General features: G+C 48.0%; 1 protein-coding gene and 1 pseudogene across 1 annotated transcript; both read left to right on the forward strand.

Moving 5' to 3' along the window:
* Positions 1-830: 830 nt before the first annotated feature.
* LOC148220032 (endogenous retrovirus group K member 8 Gag polyprotein-like) lies at positions 831-2806 on the forward strand. The gene is made up of 3 exons (XM_088155766.1): positions 831-857; positions 1082-2125; positions 2759-2806. Exons 1-3 carry the CDS (start codon positions 831-833, stop codon positions 2804-2806), a joined length of 1119 nt encoding a protein of 372 aa, XP_088011892.1.
* Positions 2807-5084: 2278 nt separating this feature from the next.
* LOC148220033 (endogenous retrovirus group K member 8 Gag polyprotein-like) overlaps positions 5085-19656 on the forward strand; it is a 108084-nt pseudogene continuing 93512 nt past the window's right edge.

Raw genomic sequence — 19656 nt, forward strand, 5'->3', positions numbered from 1 at the left:
AAGGCCATAGCCAGATCAACTTAGTAAGGCTAGCAGAGTAGGCCTCAGCCTCAAGGACGCAGTGTCCCTGATAAGAGGAAGGCATGTAGACTTGAGAAATACAGGATGCAGATGAGGAACAAAAGGAGCTCTGTTAACCACATGAATGCCGAAGTGCTTAGCTAAGCAGCACATCTAGACCAATGAGGAGCTAAGATTTTGCACTATGCATGAGCTAATTAAGCATTGTATTTAATCGCCACTCTGCGTACCAATAAACGAGACCTTGCTGACGACCACCTGGTGTCCGTGTCTCCCTTCTCCGACAAATGGTGACCCCGACGTCGCCCCCGTGCAGCTAAAGAAAACGGGGGAGGACGCGCCACGGTCGGTGAAGTAGAGTTGGGGCCTGATGCAACCGGGTCGGTGTCAAACGACGTAGGGAAGACACCCCCAGGAGCTACAAAGGTGGTCTTGGGCCATACGTGCTGCCGAAGCCGGAGAGTTGCAACAGCGCTGACGACGAAAAATGGACAGGCAAGCAGCATATGATTTATTTATAGTACATATAGATAAGCTAGGGTTAAAAGAGATTAATCCCAGGAAGGACATACCGGGGTTGTAAGCCTGGGGTTATGCTAAGGGATTGTTTGCTAACCCACATACCGTGCATGATCTAAATGAGTGGCGTAAGTTGGAAGATGCGTTGTGGGAGGCGGTGTTAGAGGATGATAAAACGGCAAAAAAGCTGGGAAAGATCTGGCGGGTAGTTCATAACGCACTACTGAAGCAGCAGGCGAAGAGAAGGGCAGCTCGGGAGGCAGTAGAGGCATATAAGAGGAACGCTCAGTATGGCGATAACGAGCCCCGAGCGCCAAGTACAACTAAAGTTGAAATACCTATCTCTGGGGGAACAGCAGGAATGACAGACATAGCTAGCTGCGCTTGGCCCTCTGCACCTCCCTTAGAAGAGCTTGAGGAGGATTCCGCCGCGGCGGCGGAGACAATTGCAAAAGGCGGAGTACCCCCGCCTTACGAGGGCGAAGGACCTCAGCCCAGCGGCAAAAAATCCCCTTGCCGGTCTGAGCCTAGCGCCCCTAAGCCTGCCGCGGAGCCAGACCCTGTCCCTAGGGCGGAAAGCGACCTGTGGGAGGAGATGGCTAAACGGCGAAGGGAGGCGTGGAGTATGTTGGCCAGACACGGCTTGGAGACGGGGGACGAGGGCGCTGTTGACGCAGCGAAAGCCTGGGCCTTTCCTGTAACGTATACCCAGGGAGTAAACCAGCAGGGACAAACTGTGCAAGTGAAAGCATATTCGCCCCCCGATTGGAAGTTGCTAGCACAGCTGAGACAAACAGTGAGTCAGTTCGGTTTCCGGAACGAGCCAGCTAGGCAAATGCTAGATTTCTTGTTCGACACATATTTGTTGCTGCCAAATGATTTACGGAACATAGTGAAGCTGATTTTCACGCAACATCAGCAGCTGCTCTTTAATGCCCACTGGCAGGCTCTTGTCCAGGAATCAGTCGCGGTGCAGAGAGGTGCTGGAGATCCGCTAGCTGGAATTACAATAGATGAGTTAATGGGGTTAGGACAGTACCGCAGAACAGAGGCTCAAATGATTTCAGGGCCCGACAAGGTTAGGGAAGCCATGCGTCTAGTAAGGAGTGCCATCGATCAGGTCAAAGATAGCTCAGGCATACCCATGTATATGGAAATAAAGCAAGGAAGGGATGAATCCTTTGGGGACTTTGTAGATAAGGCTGCTGCTGCTATTGAAAAAGCAGGAGTCCCAGAGTATATGAGAGGGGCGCTGCTAAAGCAATGTGCGTTGCAGAATAGCAATGAGACAACAAAAAGGGTATTATCTACTTTGGAGGCCAATTGGACGCTAGAAGAGGCATTGGAAAGAATGGCACTACAGCCGACAGGGGCGCAGGTTTTCTTGGTTAATGCACTAAAAGAATTAGGCTTGGGGCTGCAGAAACAAGCCGAGTCCACACAGTCACAGGTGTTAGCCGCTCTTGCTCCGCTCCGTGCTTCTACGGCGGCCCCGGTCACGTCGGGGGACCACCGACCCCCTTCAGCGCGATGCTATAGATGTGGAGGCAGAGGCCACTTTCGGCGAGATTGCCGTGCCTCAGGGGTATGGTGCCAAAACTGCCAAAGCAACACGCATAACACGTCAGCTTGTCGCCGCAAGTCGGGAAACTCCCGGCGGAGCGCGCCTGGCAGCCGCGCCCAGACACAAGTAGCCGCCGTAACATCAGCGCCATCTCCTGCCTTCAACCAGCCACAACAGGGAGCCTGGGACTCGACCTGGCAGCCGCAGTAAAGACATCTTTAATAACAACACGCCCCGCCAAAGTCCCGACTGGAGTCCATGGCCCGATAACCATCAAAGGACAAACCTATGGAGGTCTAATACTGGGACGTTCCTCCAGTTCCATTGTAGGACTGTTTGTGCTACCAGGTGTCATCGATGCAGACTACACAGAAGAAATACAAATAATGGTTTATACTCCTTTTCCTCCTCTGACAATTGAGGCAAGTCAGCGTATTGCTCAATTTATTCCGCTTCCACAACTAAGCCGGGGCATACCACCACAGAGACAGACCCCGCGCAGTGACCAAGGTTTCGGATCCTCTGGTATTGCTATGCTTACAATGGACCTCCATACTAGACCCAAAAAGAAAGTGAGGTTCACCTATGCAGGACGTACAGTAGAAATGATGGGACTCTTAGACACTGGAGCAGATACCAGCATTGTTTCTCCAGAGAAATGGCCCCATGATTGGCCATCGCTACAAACAGCAGATACGGTGACGGGTGTCGGAGGATTCACCCTCGCCAGAAAAACACCCCCAATAAGGGTCACCATAGAGGGGCAAGATTTGGTGACTGTGTTGTCAGTGGTCGCGTTACCGCCGACAGTTCATTGTTTAATTGGAAGGGACATTCTAGCCCAGCTTGGGGTCGTTCTATCCAACGAGCACCCTTTGGGGTAATCGCCATTGCTTGGACTTTCCCGATCCCAATCACCTGGACTTCCAATGAACCGGTAATGGTTAAGCAATGGCCTCTAAAAAGGGAAAGTCTAATACAAGCACATCAGCTCGTGGAGGAGCAATTCCGACAAGGACATTTGAGGCTCTCCACAAGCCCATGAAACACGCCAATTTTTGTAATTAAAAAGAAGTCAGGGAAATATCGTCTTTTGCATGACCTGAGAACAGTAAATGAACAAATGGAGGCAATAGGGGCATTGCAACCAGGCCTCCCCAATCCGGCAATGCTCCCACAACATTGGCCTCTTCTGATTATTAACCTAAAGGACTGCTTTTTTACTATAGCCTTGCACCCCCGAGATACCAAAAGATTTGCATTTACCTTGCCAGCAATAAATAGGGGAGAACCCGACAAAAGATATGAATGGACTGTTCTTCCACAAGGGATGAAGAATTCGCCCACATTGTGCCAATTATATGTTGATGCAGCCTTACAACCCCTGAGGGCAAGATGGCCCGACACAATTATTTACCATTATATGGATGACATCCTATTCGCCCAAGAAGCCGCATTTACAGATGCTCAGATGCAAGAGATCCAAGCCACCCTGGCGAGCGCGTCCCTTGTGATAGCTCAGGAAAAAATACAACGATCCATGCCATGAAAATACCTGGGGTGGTCCATTACAAATCAAGTCGTGCGACCGCAGAAGCTCCAGCTTGCTACAAAAATCACCAATCTAAATGAGGCACAACGACTGTTAGGAAATCTACAATGACTCAAACCGATTGTTAGGATACCCAACTCCTTATTGGATTGCCTCAGGCCACTACTTAAGGGGACCGACCCAGCTACACCTGTGATCATGACCCCACAACAAGAGGACGCTCTCAAAGGCATTCTCCGCTGTGTCGATGAAGGATTTGTCTCCCGCCGAGATATATCCTCCCCCATAGATCTCACCATTTGGAACACTCCCGGCCACTTACTTGGCGCACTTACACAACTACAAAAGAAAACGGGGGAGACACGGGTACTAGAATGGATAGCCCCACCTTTACAGACAAGACGGACAATCAGCACAAAAATCGAACAAGTGGCGACCTTGATCCGCAAAGGACGCGTACGGATTATGGAAATCACCGGAACAAGCCCGGCGGTAATTTATTTACCCTTGAAAAAGGAGGACTTAGATTGGTACCTTCTCAACTCTGAAGATCTACAAACGGCCTTGCTGGAAGCCGGAGCAGCTGTCCACACCGGACCGCTGATGCCACGTCACCTTCAGTGGCTAGGAAATTAGGACTGGATAGCGAAGCCACTACGATCGGAGCAGCCGATAGCGGGCGCCACCACAGCCTTCACGGACGCCGGAAAGAAATCGAGGAGGGCAGCTATTACCTGGAAGGAAGGCCCTCGATGGAAAAGTCAGACAATAGAAGCTACTCCAGAAGACAGCTTACAAACATTGGAGTTGCTTGCCGTTGTGTGGGCATTAAGTGAACTGCAAGGGCCTTTGAACGTGGTCACTGACTCCTTTTACGTAGCAGGAGTAGCACAGAGAATTGAGGACGCCTCTGTGAAAGAGGTGCAGAACAAGAGACTCTATGAACTCTTGCTGCAGCTAAAGCGAGCAGTAGGAGCAAGGTTCAAGCCTTATTGTATAATACACGTCAGGAGTCATAAGTGGGACGTAGGCTTGGGAGAAGGCAACGCCAGGGCGGATAGACTGGTCATGAATGTAGCAGATGATAGGGGGATTGAGGCAAGGGAGTCACACACACGGTTTCATCAAAATGCTAAAGGGTTGGTGCGCGAGTTTAGAATAGGCATACAGGAGGCAAAGGCAATAGTGAGAGCCTGCCCCATTTGCAGTCATCACAATAGTGGGATAGGCCTTGGATGTGGGGTAAACCCTCGGGGTCTAGAAAGTAACGAAATTTGGCAAATGGACGTTACACATGTAGCAGAATTTGGTAGGCTCAAGTACGTGCACGTTACAATAGACACCTATAGTAAGTATATCTGGGCTACAGCACAAACAGGAGAAAAGGCAATCCATGTAATCAGGCACCTGACAAGTTGCTTTGCAGTCATGGGGACGCCTAAGGAGGTAAAGACCGACAACGGACCAGCCTATGTCGGCAAGAGAGTAAGCCAATTTATAAGACTCTGGGGAATTAAACATATTACAGGAGTACCACACTCACCCACAGGACAGGCCATAGTAGAAAGGGCCAATGGGACACTCAAGCAGTATTTGCTCAAACACAAAGCCGTAGGCGATCCACAGGAAAAACTAGCTAAAGTTCTCTATGTGATGAATTATTTGTGTGTGTTTGGGGATAAATCTGAGCCGCCTGCAATCAGACATAGAGGGAAGAAGGAAGGTAACAAGGAAGAAGGCGCAAAGGCATGGGTAAAGTACCGAGATCCAAAGACAGGGATATGGAATGGCCCTGTGGAAGTAATATATTGGGGTAGAGGTTACGTTTGTGTTTCTACCCCCACAGGAACACTTTGGGTCCCCGCTAGGTGGGTGAAGCCCGTTCTAGATGACCGACCTTGGGGGATGGATTCGAACCATCATTAAGTATGCTATTATGATTTTAGGGATATTCTTATGCTTGGCCTTAGTGTTACCCTGCTTAATAACCTGCTTGCAGAACTTTATACAAAAGACAGTTAACAAAGCTTGGCATGCCACTCTTCTAGCTCAAAAAGAAAACGGGGGAAGTGTAGAGAGCCTGGTGCAAGAATGGCTAGAAGAGAAAGGCCATAGCCAGATCAACTTAGTAAGGCTAGCAGAGTAGGCCTCAGCCTCAAGGACGCAGTGTCCCTGATAAGAGGAAGGCATGTAGACTTGAGAAATACAGGATGCAGATGAGGAACAAAAGGAGCTCTGTTAACCACATGAATGCCGAAGTGCTTAGCTAAGCAGCACATCTAGACCAATGAGGAGCTAAGATTTTGCACTATGCATGAGCTAATTAAGCATTGTATTTAATCGCCACTCTGCGTACCAATAAACGAGACCTTGCTGACGACCACCTGGTGTCCGTGTCTCCCTTCTCCGACAAAAACCTACATGAACAAGACAATTTTTCCATTCAAGTGAATTCGATTTAATTAATTCATTAGCTTCATAAGTATCATTATCACGTTCAAGAATAGAATTCAAGGAATCAACGTTGCTTCTTCTGAGTCATTGAAGCCTGAGTAGATCCCAACTTCAAATCTATTAGGACAGCATGAGAGCAATACCTGCTACATTTAGTACATGTAAACTACAAAGACATCTAGAACAGCTCTAAAAGATGAACAAACCCATCAACTTTGAAGGAAAAGCTAGCAAGAAATGTGGAAATAGGCTTTATCTGCTCAGTGCTTTTCCCAAAAGCTTGGGCACTCCTTGGCATCTGTGAGAGTCTCTGTCTCATTATTCAGCAGCTGGCTTAGGATAAAATAGGATGCATGCAATCACTTCATTCCTGTTCATGACATAAATTTACTGCATCATCACGGAAGCCATTTACTTGGAAATATAGCCTAAAAAATAGGTGTCAGACTGGGTACATATCTAGATTGCTATGAGCAAAACCAATTTCTTTTTAACAGGAAAGCCATACAATATGCCTGCCATGGCAAATATTAGTCTACTAGCCCTGCACTTCAACGGGCAGTGAGCTGTTCATTACACCAAATTTACATTTGTCAAGGAGACAGTCTATTTATTACAAGCCCCTAGTTCTAGAACCAAGAATTCAGGAGTTGCTCATTCCCAATGAAAATCTGTCCATTTCATACCTTTGGGGTTTTCTTCTTCTGTTCTTTACCTGTCTTGAGTGTGGCTTTCTTGTGAAGTCACTGATGGGTGTTTTTCCAACACATTTCTGCTGATTACACGGTAATTGAATGGCATCAGCAGACATCTCTGCATGTCTCTTTAAAGTATGCTTTTTACTCTTCTTAGAGGACCTTGTCTTCTTCTTTCCTTCACCCAAAAGGTGGGCTAAGTGAGCCTTCACAGAACCATCATCTCAACAATTAGAATTCTTTCGAACCTACTGAATGGAGAAGAGCAACAAAAAAAATTGAAAAAACTAGTACGCGAAAGACAGCAGAAGAGAAAGGTAAAATAATGAATCCTACATGCCACATGCATAACTCTCTTCATTCGAGGCTATTTTCAAAATGAGAAAAAAAAAAATCATCTTTTCCTCAGAGAGGAAAAGTGGACTAACTGGATTGCGTTGCCTTGCTTACAGTTACCAGAAAAGTCAACAGCAGAGTTGAAAACTCCTGAAGCTGGCTAACTACACCTCTAAATGTTTTACTACTGTGTTATGATTCTGTCTTCAGTTAATAGAACCTGATATACAACAAAGAGATTGGAGCACATGGAGATGCATTGAAGAGCCTACGCTGGAGGTAACACATTCATTTTTTACTCAAACAAATCCAAAATAGAAATGTTGAAAATGACCTGGGGCCATTTCAACAGCCAGCAAACTGACTAACACAACCAACCTTTGGCTTTTATTCAATCCTTTGCTTGTTTTACCTGGGCCTTGAAGATCTGTCTGCAGCCTTCCTCTCTGCAAATATATCACACTCATCCTATTGAGAACCCATGGCTCATCACAGCTGCTTGGCGAGGCCTGCTTCCAGAAGAACTGGCAACTACAAGCTGGGAGCCAAGAGATACAACACTTCACTTGGAAAAGGTCCTTCCATGAATCCTAGAATCCCAGAATGCTTTGGACTCGAAGCGACCTTAGAGATGATAGATTATCTTCTTCCCACATCCTGACATGGGCAGGGACACTTTTCCACTAGTCCAGGTTGCTACATGTCCGCTCCAGCCTGGCCCTGGACACTTCCTGCCATGGGGCTCCCACACAGCCTCTTTGAGTAACATGTGCCAGGCCTCAGCACCCACACAAGGAAGAATTCCTTTCCAATATCCCATTTACCCCAGCTCACTGGCACTTTGAAGCTATACCCCCTTGTTCTGCGAGTCCAGACCCTTTTCCAAAGTCCCTCCCCAGCTATCTTGGAGCCCCAGCCGGCACTGCAAGGGGCTCGAAGGTCTCCCTGGAGCCTTCTGTTCTCCACATTGGACACCCTCAGCTCTCCCAGTCTGTCCTAGAGCAGAGGAGCTCCAGTTTTCCAAGCAGCTTAGCAGCCTCGTCCCCGTGAAACTCGATGCCACCGCTGGCCTTCTGGGCCCTACGGATATCGCTTCCGGTGTCGCCCAGGGTCACTCCCGCCTCTCTCCCCGCCCCCCATGGGGCCCTCAGGCGATGCCGCTCCTACCCCAGTCCTGCTGCTCTCAGACCAACGGGGGCCGGGGGGCCAGCCCAGCCTCATCCACAATCCACAGTGTCCTCGGCGGCTGCTGCAGGCTCATGGCGCCCCACACACCTGGAAGCAGAGCTCCGGAACAGAGGATCATAGCCCCACATTTGTGTTCGTCTCTGCACAAGGCAGGCCAGAATTGCCATGCCTCGACTTTTCAGTTCAGCATGAGAATGAGAATACACCTGTTCCATGTGGGAGGAAACCTCTAAAGACTCCCTCTTACGTGGTCTCTCATCTGAATGCCTAGGCACTTGCCAATCCTGAGGATACACTAACACCTTTTTTACCTATCGGGGAAGAAATGCCATTGTTCTGGTGTGCGGCTAAAGGCACAGCACAGGCAGGCCAAGCCAAAAGTTGGGGCAGTGCCCTTCCTCACACCTTCGCTGTGGTGTACTGAGGCTTTTGCTCTGCCCTAAAATCGGGTTCTTCACCCTTCCTCCGGTCTAGCTCAGGTGTTAGGATGAAGCCTCCAGGGCCCTTGCCTCATCGACGTAAATAAGATAACAAAAGGGGCTCTTTTCCCTGATGAAGTTACAGGGTTTATTTGTCGTGGGTAGCTTGGAAAAGAGGGAGAAAGAGAAAAAGAGAAAAAGAAACAAAGGTCAGGGGGCAAAGATCTTTTCTAGGGTCTGAAAAGGGGGGCGGGGAGAAATTGGATCCCAGCCAGCCCTGTATGGCTAGGAGGGGAGAGGGACCAAGCTACAGGGCATAGCAGGGGTCACGGAAAGTACCATTTACAATGCATCTAGGAAATGCAACATCTCCCCATTTTTTGTTTAACAAAGTTGAAAGAAGGATATTAGTTTCATTCAAATTATGATTTGGCCCACAACCCTGTGGGTCCCCAGCTTTTGAAGAGTTCATTCAAGCAGTCTTCAGATTAGGGTAGCATGGATGTTAGGAATATTTGAGGTTAGGTCCATACAGCAAAGTCCTTCAAATTCCTGGCACTCATGTCCGCGCAGTAGTAGGAGAAAATCTGTAGCAGCACTATTTTGGAGTGTGTGTGCCAGGGTCACCCAGATGTTCAGACGGGGCTGAAGGATGATTCATGCAGCTGCTAAACAGTTCAGTGTTAACAGGAAGACAACTTGAATGGGGTTCCTCACAGAACCTAGAGAAGGGAAGCTTTTCTCTTAAAAAAGAGACAAACATTATAAAACCTGTTAAAAGACTCTATCTGCCGGAATGCCACCCTCTATGAGGATTTTTTTCCTTTTTTCTGGCAGCGTCTTCTTTTTGAAGCCACAGCCACCTGCTCCTCGTTCCCCTCAGTTGGAGCAGGATGTTTGGGGACATACGGGTTTACCCACATTTGGGGAATGCACCGAGGGCCTGAGGGAGTGGATACGCACGCATAGCCACGCCCCCAGGTAACGAGCTCATAGGGACCTTTGATTTCCCAGGTTTCTGGGTCCCTAACCAAAACTGGAGGATGTTGGGATAACTTGAACTGTTTACCACTGTTAAAGTGACGTACCACAGGTGGACTCATGTTCTCAAATGAACAATTCAGGAAATTGATAGTAAACATGGCTTAGCAGAGATTCTGCTGTGGAGACATCCACACAGTTGAACTGCTCTGTTTAGTCAAAACCTGCTTGAGCGTCTGATTGGCTCGCTCAACTACACCTTGGCCTGTGGGGGAGTGAGAGGTGCCAGTTTTATGTTCCACTCCCCACTGCTGGATGAATTCCAGGAACTCCTTGGACTTATGCGCTGGGCCCTGATCAGTTTTGATTTCCCTAGGGATCCCCAATACTGAAAAGGCTTGCACTAGGTGTTGTTTGGCGTGCATTGCCCTTTCTCCTGCTTGGGCAGAGGCATAGACTGTGCCTGAATAGGTGTCAATGCTAACATGCACATATTTGAGGCGACCGAAACTAGGAATGTGTGTGATGTCTGTCTGCCATACCTCACAACTGCCAAGGCCTCGGGGGTTAACCCCCATGCCTATTGAGGGCATGGTGTGCAGCTGACAGCTGGGAGAGGTGGCTACAATGGCTCGAGCCTGACTCCGTGTTAGCTGGAACTGACGCATTAGACCTGGTGTATTCTGGTGATACTGCTGGTGGCTCAGCTTTGCCTGTTGGAAGATGACAGGAAGGCCTGCTTGTTCTGCTGGGGTTGCTTGTTCTGGTGGGGTTGCAAGGGAGTCTGCCTGACGGTTCCCTTCTGCAATTTCACCTGGCAAATCTGTGTGTGATCTCACATGCATCACATAGAACAGGTGTTCTCTATGAGAAATCAAATAAATTAGTTTGGAAAGCAACCTGAAAAGCTGCTCATTCTCGATGTCTCTGAGCTCTGCCTGCTCCGCCCTGGACACTACCCCCGCTACATAGGCTGAGTCTGTTACCAAGTTGATTGGCTCTGAGAACTTCTCAAAGGCTCTCACGACTGCTGCCAGTTCAGCTCCCTGGGGTGACCCCTCTGCAAACTCAACATCAGCTTCCCAATGCTGAGTCTGAGGATTTCTCCAAGTCATCACCAACTTGTGGGACGCCCCAGATGCATCCGTGAACACTGTGAGAGCTTTGAGTGGTCTCCGACTCCTCAGGAGGAATGAGGTGGAATTCCTCATTAAACAGCTTGTGAGACGGGGCATGGACTGATATTTGTCCTCTGTAGCTGTCCATGGCTAATTGGAGACTGATGTTGCTCTGGAGCAAGGGCTCAAACATCTCTTTAGTCAATCTTTCAGGAGAGCTCCTTCCCTCCTCAGACAGTTTAACAGGGAGGTGAATACATGTGAAGTCACAACCAGCTAGTTCATACAGGCTCATCCTTGCTTTCCGAATCAGCTGAGCTATTAACTCTTGTGGCGTGGTGATAGTTTTGGATCTTTGGTGGGAAAGGAAGACCCACTCTATGATTAAGAGTGACTCTCTCTGCTCCTTGATCCATTGGAATATTAACCCGTGTAAGCGAGGCAGTTTCCCTCGGAAAAAGAATATGAAGGGCAGCTCGGGCTGGTAACGGTTAGCTTGCCTCTCGCCTAAGGTCTTTTGTACCTTTTTGATTGCCGTCTTTGCCTCTGGGGTCAGTTCCCTGGGAGAAAGCAGCTCTCTCTCCCCCTTCAAGAAATTGAAGAGAGGTTCTAGGTCGTCATTAGTGAGGCCTAGCGAGGGCCTGACCCAATTCAATGACCCACACAGGGAATGGAGATCTGCTAAGGTTTTTGGATTACAATTAATTTCCAATTTCTGCGGAACAATGGTCCGTGCAGTAATTTCCAAGCCCAGGTACTTCCAAGGTGGCATCCTTTGGACTTTGTCCTCCTGCAATTCACATCCAGCAGAGGTTAAAACTTTAACCACTAGGTCAAGTGTGTCTTGGAGTAGAGAGTTATCGGGGGCACACAGAAGCACATCATCCATGTAATGCAGGATGATGACCTCCCCTCTCTGGGCACGCACCTGGGACAGCAATGAGGCCACATGGCACTGGCAGATGGAGGGACTACATTTTAATCCCTGGGGCAAAACCTTCCAGTGGTAGTGCTTCATTGGGGCTTCTTGATTGATGGTAGGAACCGAGAAGGCGAACCGTGGGGCATCCTCTGTGTGTAGGGGAATGTGGAAGAAAGAGTCCTTGATGTCTAGAACAGCCAATTGCCAATCTTTAGGAAGCATTGTTGGAGAATGCATTCCAGGTTGGAGAGACCCCATGTCCTCAATTAATTTGTTTATTTCCAGGAGGTCGTGTAGCAGCCTCCACTTGTCCTTCCCCAGCTTCTTTATCACAAAAACCTGGAAATTCCACGCACTTGTGGTCTCCTCTATGTGGCCTTTAGCCAATTGTTCCTCCACAAGCTCCTTAAGTGCCCTGAGCTTCTCCTTACTCATCGGCCACTGTGCTACCCACTTTGGGGTATCATCTAGCCATTTCACCTCTTGGGTAGGGCGCCCCACAGTGGCCGCCTCTAAAAATCCCAAGGAGTCTTAGGAATAATCAATTTTACCCCCCACTGGGACATGGTGTCTCTCCCCCATAGAGGGCATTTATAGTCTGTAACAAATGGACGGATGCTAGCCAATTTTCCATCCGGCCCCTCACTTTGTACGATGCTTTTTGATATTTTTGCCAATTTTCCTCCTCCTACGCCTTGGATTCTGCCTGCCACAGGCTGAAGTTCCCAATGTGATGGCCACATCCTTTCAGGTATGATAGTCACATCAGCACCTGTGTCCAGTTCCCCCTCCACATGGAGGTGATCTCATCCAAGGGTTAGGTTGCATGCCAGAGAAGGTTTGTCCTCACCCACCACTTCTGCCCAGTAGACTTCAGGTGATTTTCCATCTACAGGGACCTCCACTGGAACAGGAATGGCCTGAGCAAGGATTTGTCCCTCAACCAGGTAATATGGTGGTAGAGGACATTGTGCCAGGAGAATGCGGCCAGTTATGCTTCCCTTGATGGTCATGGGAGATACCTCAATCTCTGGGGGTGTGTGTGCTGTGTCCCCAACAACAAAGTACTCACTGTCCAGTTTCATGTGGTTTAACGTCACGTCCTGTGTACTGTTAGGTAAGTCCACTGTAATGACTGTCCAGTCAGGTGACCTGAAATGAAAACCTCTGGTAGTCACAAGCCTAAAACGGCCTAGTGGCTTCCAAACCTTGTTAATTGAACATTTAATATTTTCATTGCCATGCATCCCCACACCCTCTATCCCATCCTCCCCCTTTTTGTTTATTAAGAGACAGTCCTTTGCAAGCCAAGGGCTCTATTGTGTTAATGGCGGGTACGCGCTGTAAAGCTAGTTTTTTTGTTTGTTGGTCTTCTTCTGTTTCTGGTTGTGTGGACAGTCTCTGGCGAAGTGTCCTGGCTGCTTGCACTGGAAGTAGATGATGTGCTGCAGCTGCTCTGGTGACATTGGTTGCTTCTTGGCTTCTGGTGTTACAGTTGCCATAGTCTTTGGGTGTGCCAGTCCTGGATTCCTCTCGTGTCCACTGAGCAGTTCTGCTTTCCTGGCGCAGGCTTCTATCATCTGTGCTAAGATAGGCGCTGGCTCGAGGGGAAGGCCAAGAATAACCCTACGGCAGGTTTCATTAGCATTCCTCTGAGCCATCTCTTTAATTAATTCAGCTTGTACCACTGGATCAGACACCTGTCTTTCCACTTGCGCACGAAGGCAGTCCACAAACTGTAAGAAATTCTCAGAAGCAAACTGTTTAATGTTAACATAACTGCCTTTAGTATCTACTGTTGGTAATTGATTAAAAGCCTTTTCTGCAACATTGCATATTTTATCCAGGACAGACTTTGATAGTACTCTGGTTTGGCTTTCGGGGCAATGCCAATCCTTTTCCCCACATAGGTGTTCATATGTTATGTCATTATTATCAGCATCTTTTGCATCATCTGAGCTTTTTAAAAGCTCTAGTAAAAGCACTTTCAAAGATCTTTTCCACAGGCTTTCCCATAGATCATATTCTGAAGGAGTTAACAGACATCGGAAAAGCTCTTTGATATCGTTTGGAACCAGTTCGTTTGAGTTAAAGGTGGCTCTCATCATGCCTTTAAAGATGTCACTATTTCTACGAAATTCTCTCTGTACTTTACAAATTTCCTTTTTTATCTTGATAGGATAAAGGTTGATAACTTCTTCTACCATTCCTCTTACCAAGATAAACTACAGGAGCAACTGATGGTATATACTTTTTTCCTGGTGTTGACTTTCAGGGCTGGGCATCCCCCCCTCCCACCCGGCCCGGGAGGCTGCCCACCCCCCCCCCCCACCACGGGGACACCATCTGTCCCGCAGGGGCTGTGAGCTGATCCCTCCCCACCCCCACCGGCACTGAACTCAGCAGGGGCTCCACTGCCCTCCCCCACCCTGCAGCAGCTTGGAGGGAAGGAATGTGAAACCGGAGAGGGGGAAGGGTTGGTGGGATCCAGGGTTGCAACACCTGTGGGCGGGGTCGCTGGGTGCCGTGCACGGCGGGGTCTTGGAGGGGGGAGGGGGCAGTGGAGCCGAGGGCAGGGATGGGTTATGGGAGGGGACAGGCTTAGGGGCAGGGACCGGAGGGTGAAGGGGGTTGCGGGATGAAGGAGGAAATACGTGGCTGCCACCATATGGGACCACCCCCCACGGGCTGTATCGCATTGCTAGAGCAATCTGGGACCCCGACACCTTCAGGTGTTGCCACGTGGCCGTTGCCCAGAGGGGAAGGAAACAAGGAAGGAGTGCTGACAATTTTCGAAAAATTCTCAGAGCCAGGAACCCACAAAAAACGGAAAAAAACCGCAAAAAACACTCCGTGCCACCTCTTTGAAACCGATCAAAGCTCCCTGCCTTCCTCCACGCCTGGGTGACTGCGTCCAGCCCCCACCAGTCCGCACGCCACACCACGTAGTCCCGGGCACTCCAAGCCGTCGCACAGGCCACGCACACACCCGCACCGTCTCTATCGTCGAGAGCTGCGCCCGCCGGCCAAATGCCACCGGTGAGAACCCCCGCGGAGCTCCAGGAACCCACCCGCCGCAAAAGGAGGCTTCCACTCACCTTTTTTTTCTTGCAGGCAGAGGCGTCTGAGTAAATGTAGTGGGTCTACGTCCAGAACAGACCTGCCTGGGCTTCTGACAGGCTCCCGGTTAGTGCTTACAAGTCTTCGAACTGCACAAAATGCAGCTAAAAGAAATTTAAGCTAGTTGATCAGCTCCAAGGCTTCTCGAATCCTGAAAATAGGAGTCACAGCCAAACGTGGGGTGCTCTGTAGAGACCATTCACGTTGGGCGGCAACTGAGGCTATTTCTCAGCCCTAAAATGGGGTTCTTCACCCTTCCTCTGGTCTAGCTCAGGTGTTAGGGTGATGGCTCCCAGGGCCCTTGCCTCACGAACGTAAATTAGATAACAAAAGAGGCTCTTTTCCCTGATGAAGTTAGAGGGTTTATTTCTCGTGGGTAGCTTGGAAAAGAGGGAGAAAGAGAAAAAGAGAAAAAGAAACAGAGGACAGGGGGCACAGATCTTTTCTAGGGTCTGCAAAGGGTGGCGGGGAGAAATTGGATCCCAGCCAGCCCTGTATGGCCAGGAGGGGAGAGGGACCAAGCTACAGGGCATAGCAGGGGTCACGGAATGTACCATTTACTATGCATCTAGGAAATGCAACAGTCTTTCCTACCTGCTCGATCAGAGGCACATTGGAAGAGCAGTATGGACCTGAGGGGTAGATGTACATACCTTCACACACCTCGCAGTGGGAGTGTGGCTAGAGCTGGAGGTTTGATATTCTTCCTGATAATTTGAGCCTTTAAAACAAATCCAGAGGTAACAGACCAAGTGAAAATACAATGCCAGGTTGCGGAAAGAGAATGTTACCTATCTGAACACCTACATAAATTCCCCATCATTCTCTTTGTTTAGGAGACCAAGCCAATGTCCTTGTAAATGAAAACAAGTGTGAATATTGATTTTTCTTGAATCAAGACTCAGCTTTATGTCCAAGTCAAAGGCCAATAAACCAGAAAGGCTCCGCTGAGCACAGTGCACAACTAACATGGAAGACAGTAATTTGACCTCTTATGTACGCAGTGTTGGAATGGTTCCCCATCCAAAAGGAAAGAAGTCAAATGCTTCTTTGGAAATATTTTAACTTCTGTGCATTTCTTTCTTTGTAATGAACTAATCTGTAACAAGCCAGGACGCGATTGTATTCATTAGAAACAGATCAATGGCAACATTTAGCCTAAAGGTTTTATGAGATTGATCAGGAAGTTGGATTTAGATTTAAAGGCCCAGTAGTCATATTTAATTTTATTTCTCTCTGTACTTGAGTCTCTTAAACAGGGACCTTCAATTGGACAGGAACCGGGACGCTGAAGCAAATTGTAATGGATGATGTAATGGCTTACCCGGAAGCATTTTCTGGGAATTGATTCCTTCTAGGTATCCATCAGCCAGCATTTGAGTGTGAAGGAAATCTTCAAACAGGTAAAACAAAAATTCCCGTTGGTTTAAAACCTGACTGCTATATTAATTTTTCACTTTTGAGAAAATTTTCATGACCTTTAAAATTCAGACTATATCAAATATTGTTTCAGCCATTGAAGAAAGTGCTTTTGATACAAATAGGAAACCAAAACATTTCTCAGAGCCACACTTTGAACTCTGTCCTTGTTACAAACGGCACTTGAGCAAATTCATTTGCCTTTGGGACAGAAAACGACAAGGTAACAGGCTTATCATTACGGATTTGAGTGTTCCAGGTTCTTTAGATAGTAAGTGATTTATTCAAGATGATCTCTTACTGAAATAGATCCATTTTGAGAAGGGATATGGATTTCTTAGAAGAAAGCACATCCCTATGTTAAAACAGTGTCGTGGGTTGTTTTGCTTGTTATTTTGCTTTTAGAACTTGCAAGGCACAATCGACTTCATAGTTCGAGATCCAAATAAGACCACGACATTCCAAAGAGGTGTTTCTTTTTGGTTGTTTTTCAATCTGTATATCTTTGGATTGTAACCAGTAGAACTGTGCTTGAACTGGAAAGAAGTAGCGGAGGTTTCAGAAGTGGAACATACGGTGGAACGGTAAGCTGAGAGCATTGTGCAAGGAGAGGAAAGAGGGGAAAATGGTAAGAGTTTCCTGAGTCGGAAGGGACCCCTAGGGATCGTCAAAGTCCAACTCCTGGCCCTGCACAGACACTCCAACAGTCCCACCCTCTGCATCCCTGAGAGCGTTGGCCAAACACACATGGATTTCTGGCAGCCTTGGGGCTGTGCCCGTTTCCTGGAGAACCTATTCAGTGCCTGACCAGCCTCTGAGGAAAAAAACCTTTCCCTGATAGCCAGCCTAATCGTCCCCTGACACAGCTCCTGGCATTGCCTTGGCTCCTGTCCCTGGTCGCAGAGAGCAAAGCTGTCCCAGTGCTGCTTTTGAGGGGAGCTGAGAGGTCCCAAGTGAGGTGTGAGCTCAGTGTCCTCTCTGCAGCTGAACCAAATGCCCTCAGCCACTCTTTGTATGGCTTCCCCTCCAGCCTCTTCACTCTCTCTGTGTCCCTCCTTTGGACATTTCTCCAATAGCCTGAGGTCTTTATGACGTTGTGGCATCCAAAATTGCCCCCAGGGTTTGAAGAGAGCGCAGTCCCAGACCAGAGAAGAGACGGACAATCACCTCTCTCGAGCGAGCGGTGCCACAGGATAGGGGCAATTGTCAAAAATCAGCAGGAGAAACAAATCTAACAGAGAAACAGGTGATCTTGGCATAAGGAAATGGAAGAAGCAGGGGAAGAAGAAGATGAGGAGAGGATTCCTTGTAAAAGTGAAGAAAATCAGAATGCAGAACAGGGACTAAGCATTATGCAGGTAAGTGAGCAAGATAATAAGTTTGAAAGTGAAGGCAGTTTTCTCCAAAAGAAGGAGGAAGAGGAAGTCTTTTTGCTGAGAATGAATAGAAAGGTATTTTCTGTTTAGTTTGTATACGAAGGGCACAGGGCTCTAGATCCTTTTGTGGGAAAATGGAGTGTGTAAAGTTGCCAATCATTTTGGAGCGAGTTTGGAGGTTTTTGGGGTCCCAGGTGAATTTTGGGTTGAATTCTGGGGATTTGGGGTTTCCCAGGTTAATTGGGGGGGGGGCGATTGGGGGAGATCCAGGTGAGTTTTGAGGGGTCCCAGGTTGATTTTGGGGGAGAATTTTTGGAATTTTGGGGGATCCCATGTAGCGAGGTTTGGGGTTGTGTTGGTTTGAAAGTAAAACCAGTGCGAGGCTACAAGTCAGTAATACAATTTAATAGGAGAAAAGAGAAAAAATAAAATACATGCAATAATATAAAAGAAAAACCACCAACAAAGTCAGAAATACAACCTGACACCCTGTCAGTCAGGGTGTTGGTAGCAGTCCGTATAAGTGGTGGCTGCAGTCCTCCTGGATGACAATTGTGTTTCAGTTGAAGCAGTGCTCCTGTAGAAGGTGCAGTTTTCCTCCGAAGATCCAGCGATGATGTGGAAAAAGATCCGAGTTTCCTCGGCGATCGAGTGGAAAGGACTGTCTTGGTGTTCCAAATCTCACTTTTTATCTAGGTAGGAAATGTTTGGCTCCTCCCCCTGGCTGGAGCATCTCCCAATGGGATGATGTAATCTTATCAGTCGCACAATAGGACTTAATGGCCCATTAACAGAATATATCTTCTGGAGGAAGGATGGGTTGTGAAAAGATAACGATGATCATCCCCCTGATCTTATCAGATGGCACATCAGCAGGGGATATCTCCCACAGAGATAAGGATCACCACCCCTCCCACATTTTAAGAGATGGTCATAGAATACACATTTTTGCATTGTACCCCAGGACAGGGGTGAATTTCTAGAATGTTGGGACTCCCAGTTGAATTTTAGGGGGAATTAGTGGAATTCTAGGGATCTCAGGGGAATTTTGGGGGGAATTTGGTGAATTTTAGGGTATACATGTGAATTTTAGGGTTCTCAGGTGAGTTTTGGGGATGCCAGGTGGATTTTGGGGTGAACACTGTTGATTTTGGGGTATCCAGGGGAGCACTTGGGAGTCGTGGGAGAATTTTGGGATGAATTTGGGGGGATGCATGTCAATTTCCCAGGGAATTTTGGTGATTTTTGGGAGTCCCAGATGGGTCTTTGAGCGAATTTGGTGGATTTGGGGGTATTTGGGCGGGTTTGAGGGGGATTGGAGACATTTTGGGGTGAATTTGGAAGGTGTTGAAGGACTGGGTCTTGGGGGGGATTTGAGGGATTTTGGGGGTTGCAGGTGGGATTTTCTGAAATACCCTGGTATTTGGGGGTCCCCTGTGAATTTTGGGGTGAATTTGTGGAATTCTGGAAACTGCTAGGTGAGTGCTGGGCATCCCAGGGGGGACTTCTGGGTGAATTTTGGGGAATTTGGGTTTCCCAGGTGAATTTCTGAGGAGAAAAGGTTAAAAAATTTTTTTTTGAAAACAAGTTAAAGCCAGAAGGTTACTGAAAATTAATAGATGTGATGCTCGAAGGTAATATGCAGACAATACACAGTGAGACAAATCATGGGAAAAATACAGTGGTAACACATGAGTGTGTGAGGATGGGATCAGTATAGCTAAGGCTCAGGTGAAGCTGAATTTGGAAAAGCATGCCAAAAATAAGAATAATAAAGGCACCTACAGGTATTTCAGTGGGAAAAGGAAGATGAAAAGAAACCTATCACACATCCCCTATTCCCCCCCCCCCCCCACCCCCATAAGCCAGACAGGACTAGTGACAACAGACAAGGAGAAGGCTGAAGTACTCAACAAGTGTTGGTCTTAGTTTTTACTGCCAGTCACTATTTCCACATCTCTCAGCTTATTGG

Source organism: Sturnus vulgaris, chromosome W, assembly GCF_052056855.1.
Source record: "Sturnus vulgaris isolate bStuVul1 chromosome W, bStuVul1.hap1, whole genome shotgun sequence".
Lineage (NCBI taxonomy): Eukaryota > Metazoa > Chordata > Aves > Passeriformes > Sturnidae > Sturnus > Sturnus vulgaris.

Bases quoted from the DNA above. Each gene is read 5' to 3' on its own strand.
- LOC148220032 (XM_088155766.1), top strand. From the start codon at position 831: ATGGCGATAACGAGCCCCGAGCGCCAA. The intron at 858-1,081 runs GTACAACTAAAG...AGCGCCCCTAAG, and splicing joins TAACGAGCCCCGAGCGCCAA to CCTGCCGCGGAGCCAGACCC. The intron at 2,126-2,758 runs GTATGGTGCCAA...TTGTTTCTCCAG, and splicing joins GAGATTGCCGTGCCTCAGGG to AGAAATGGCCCCATGATTGG.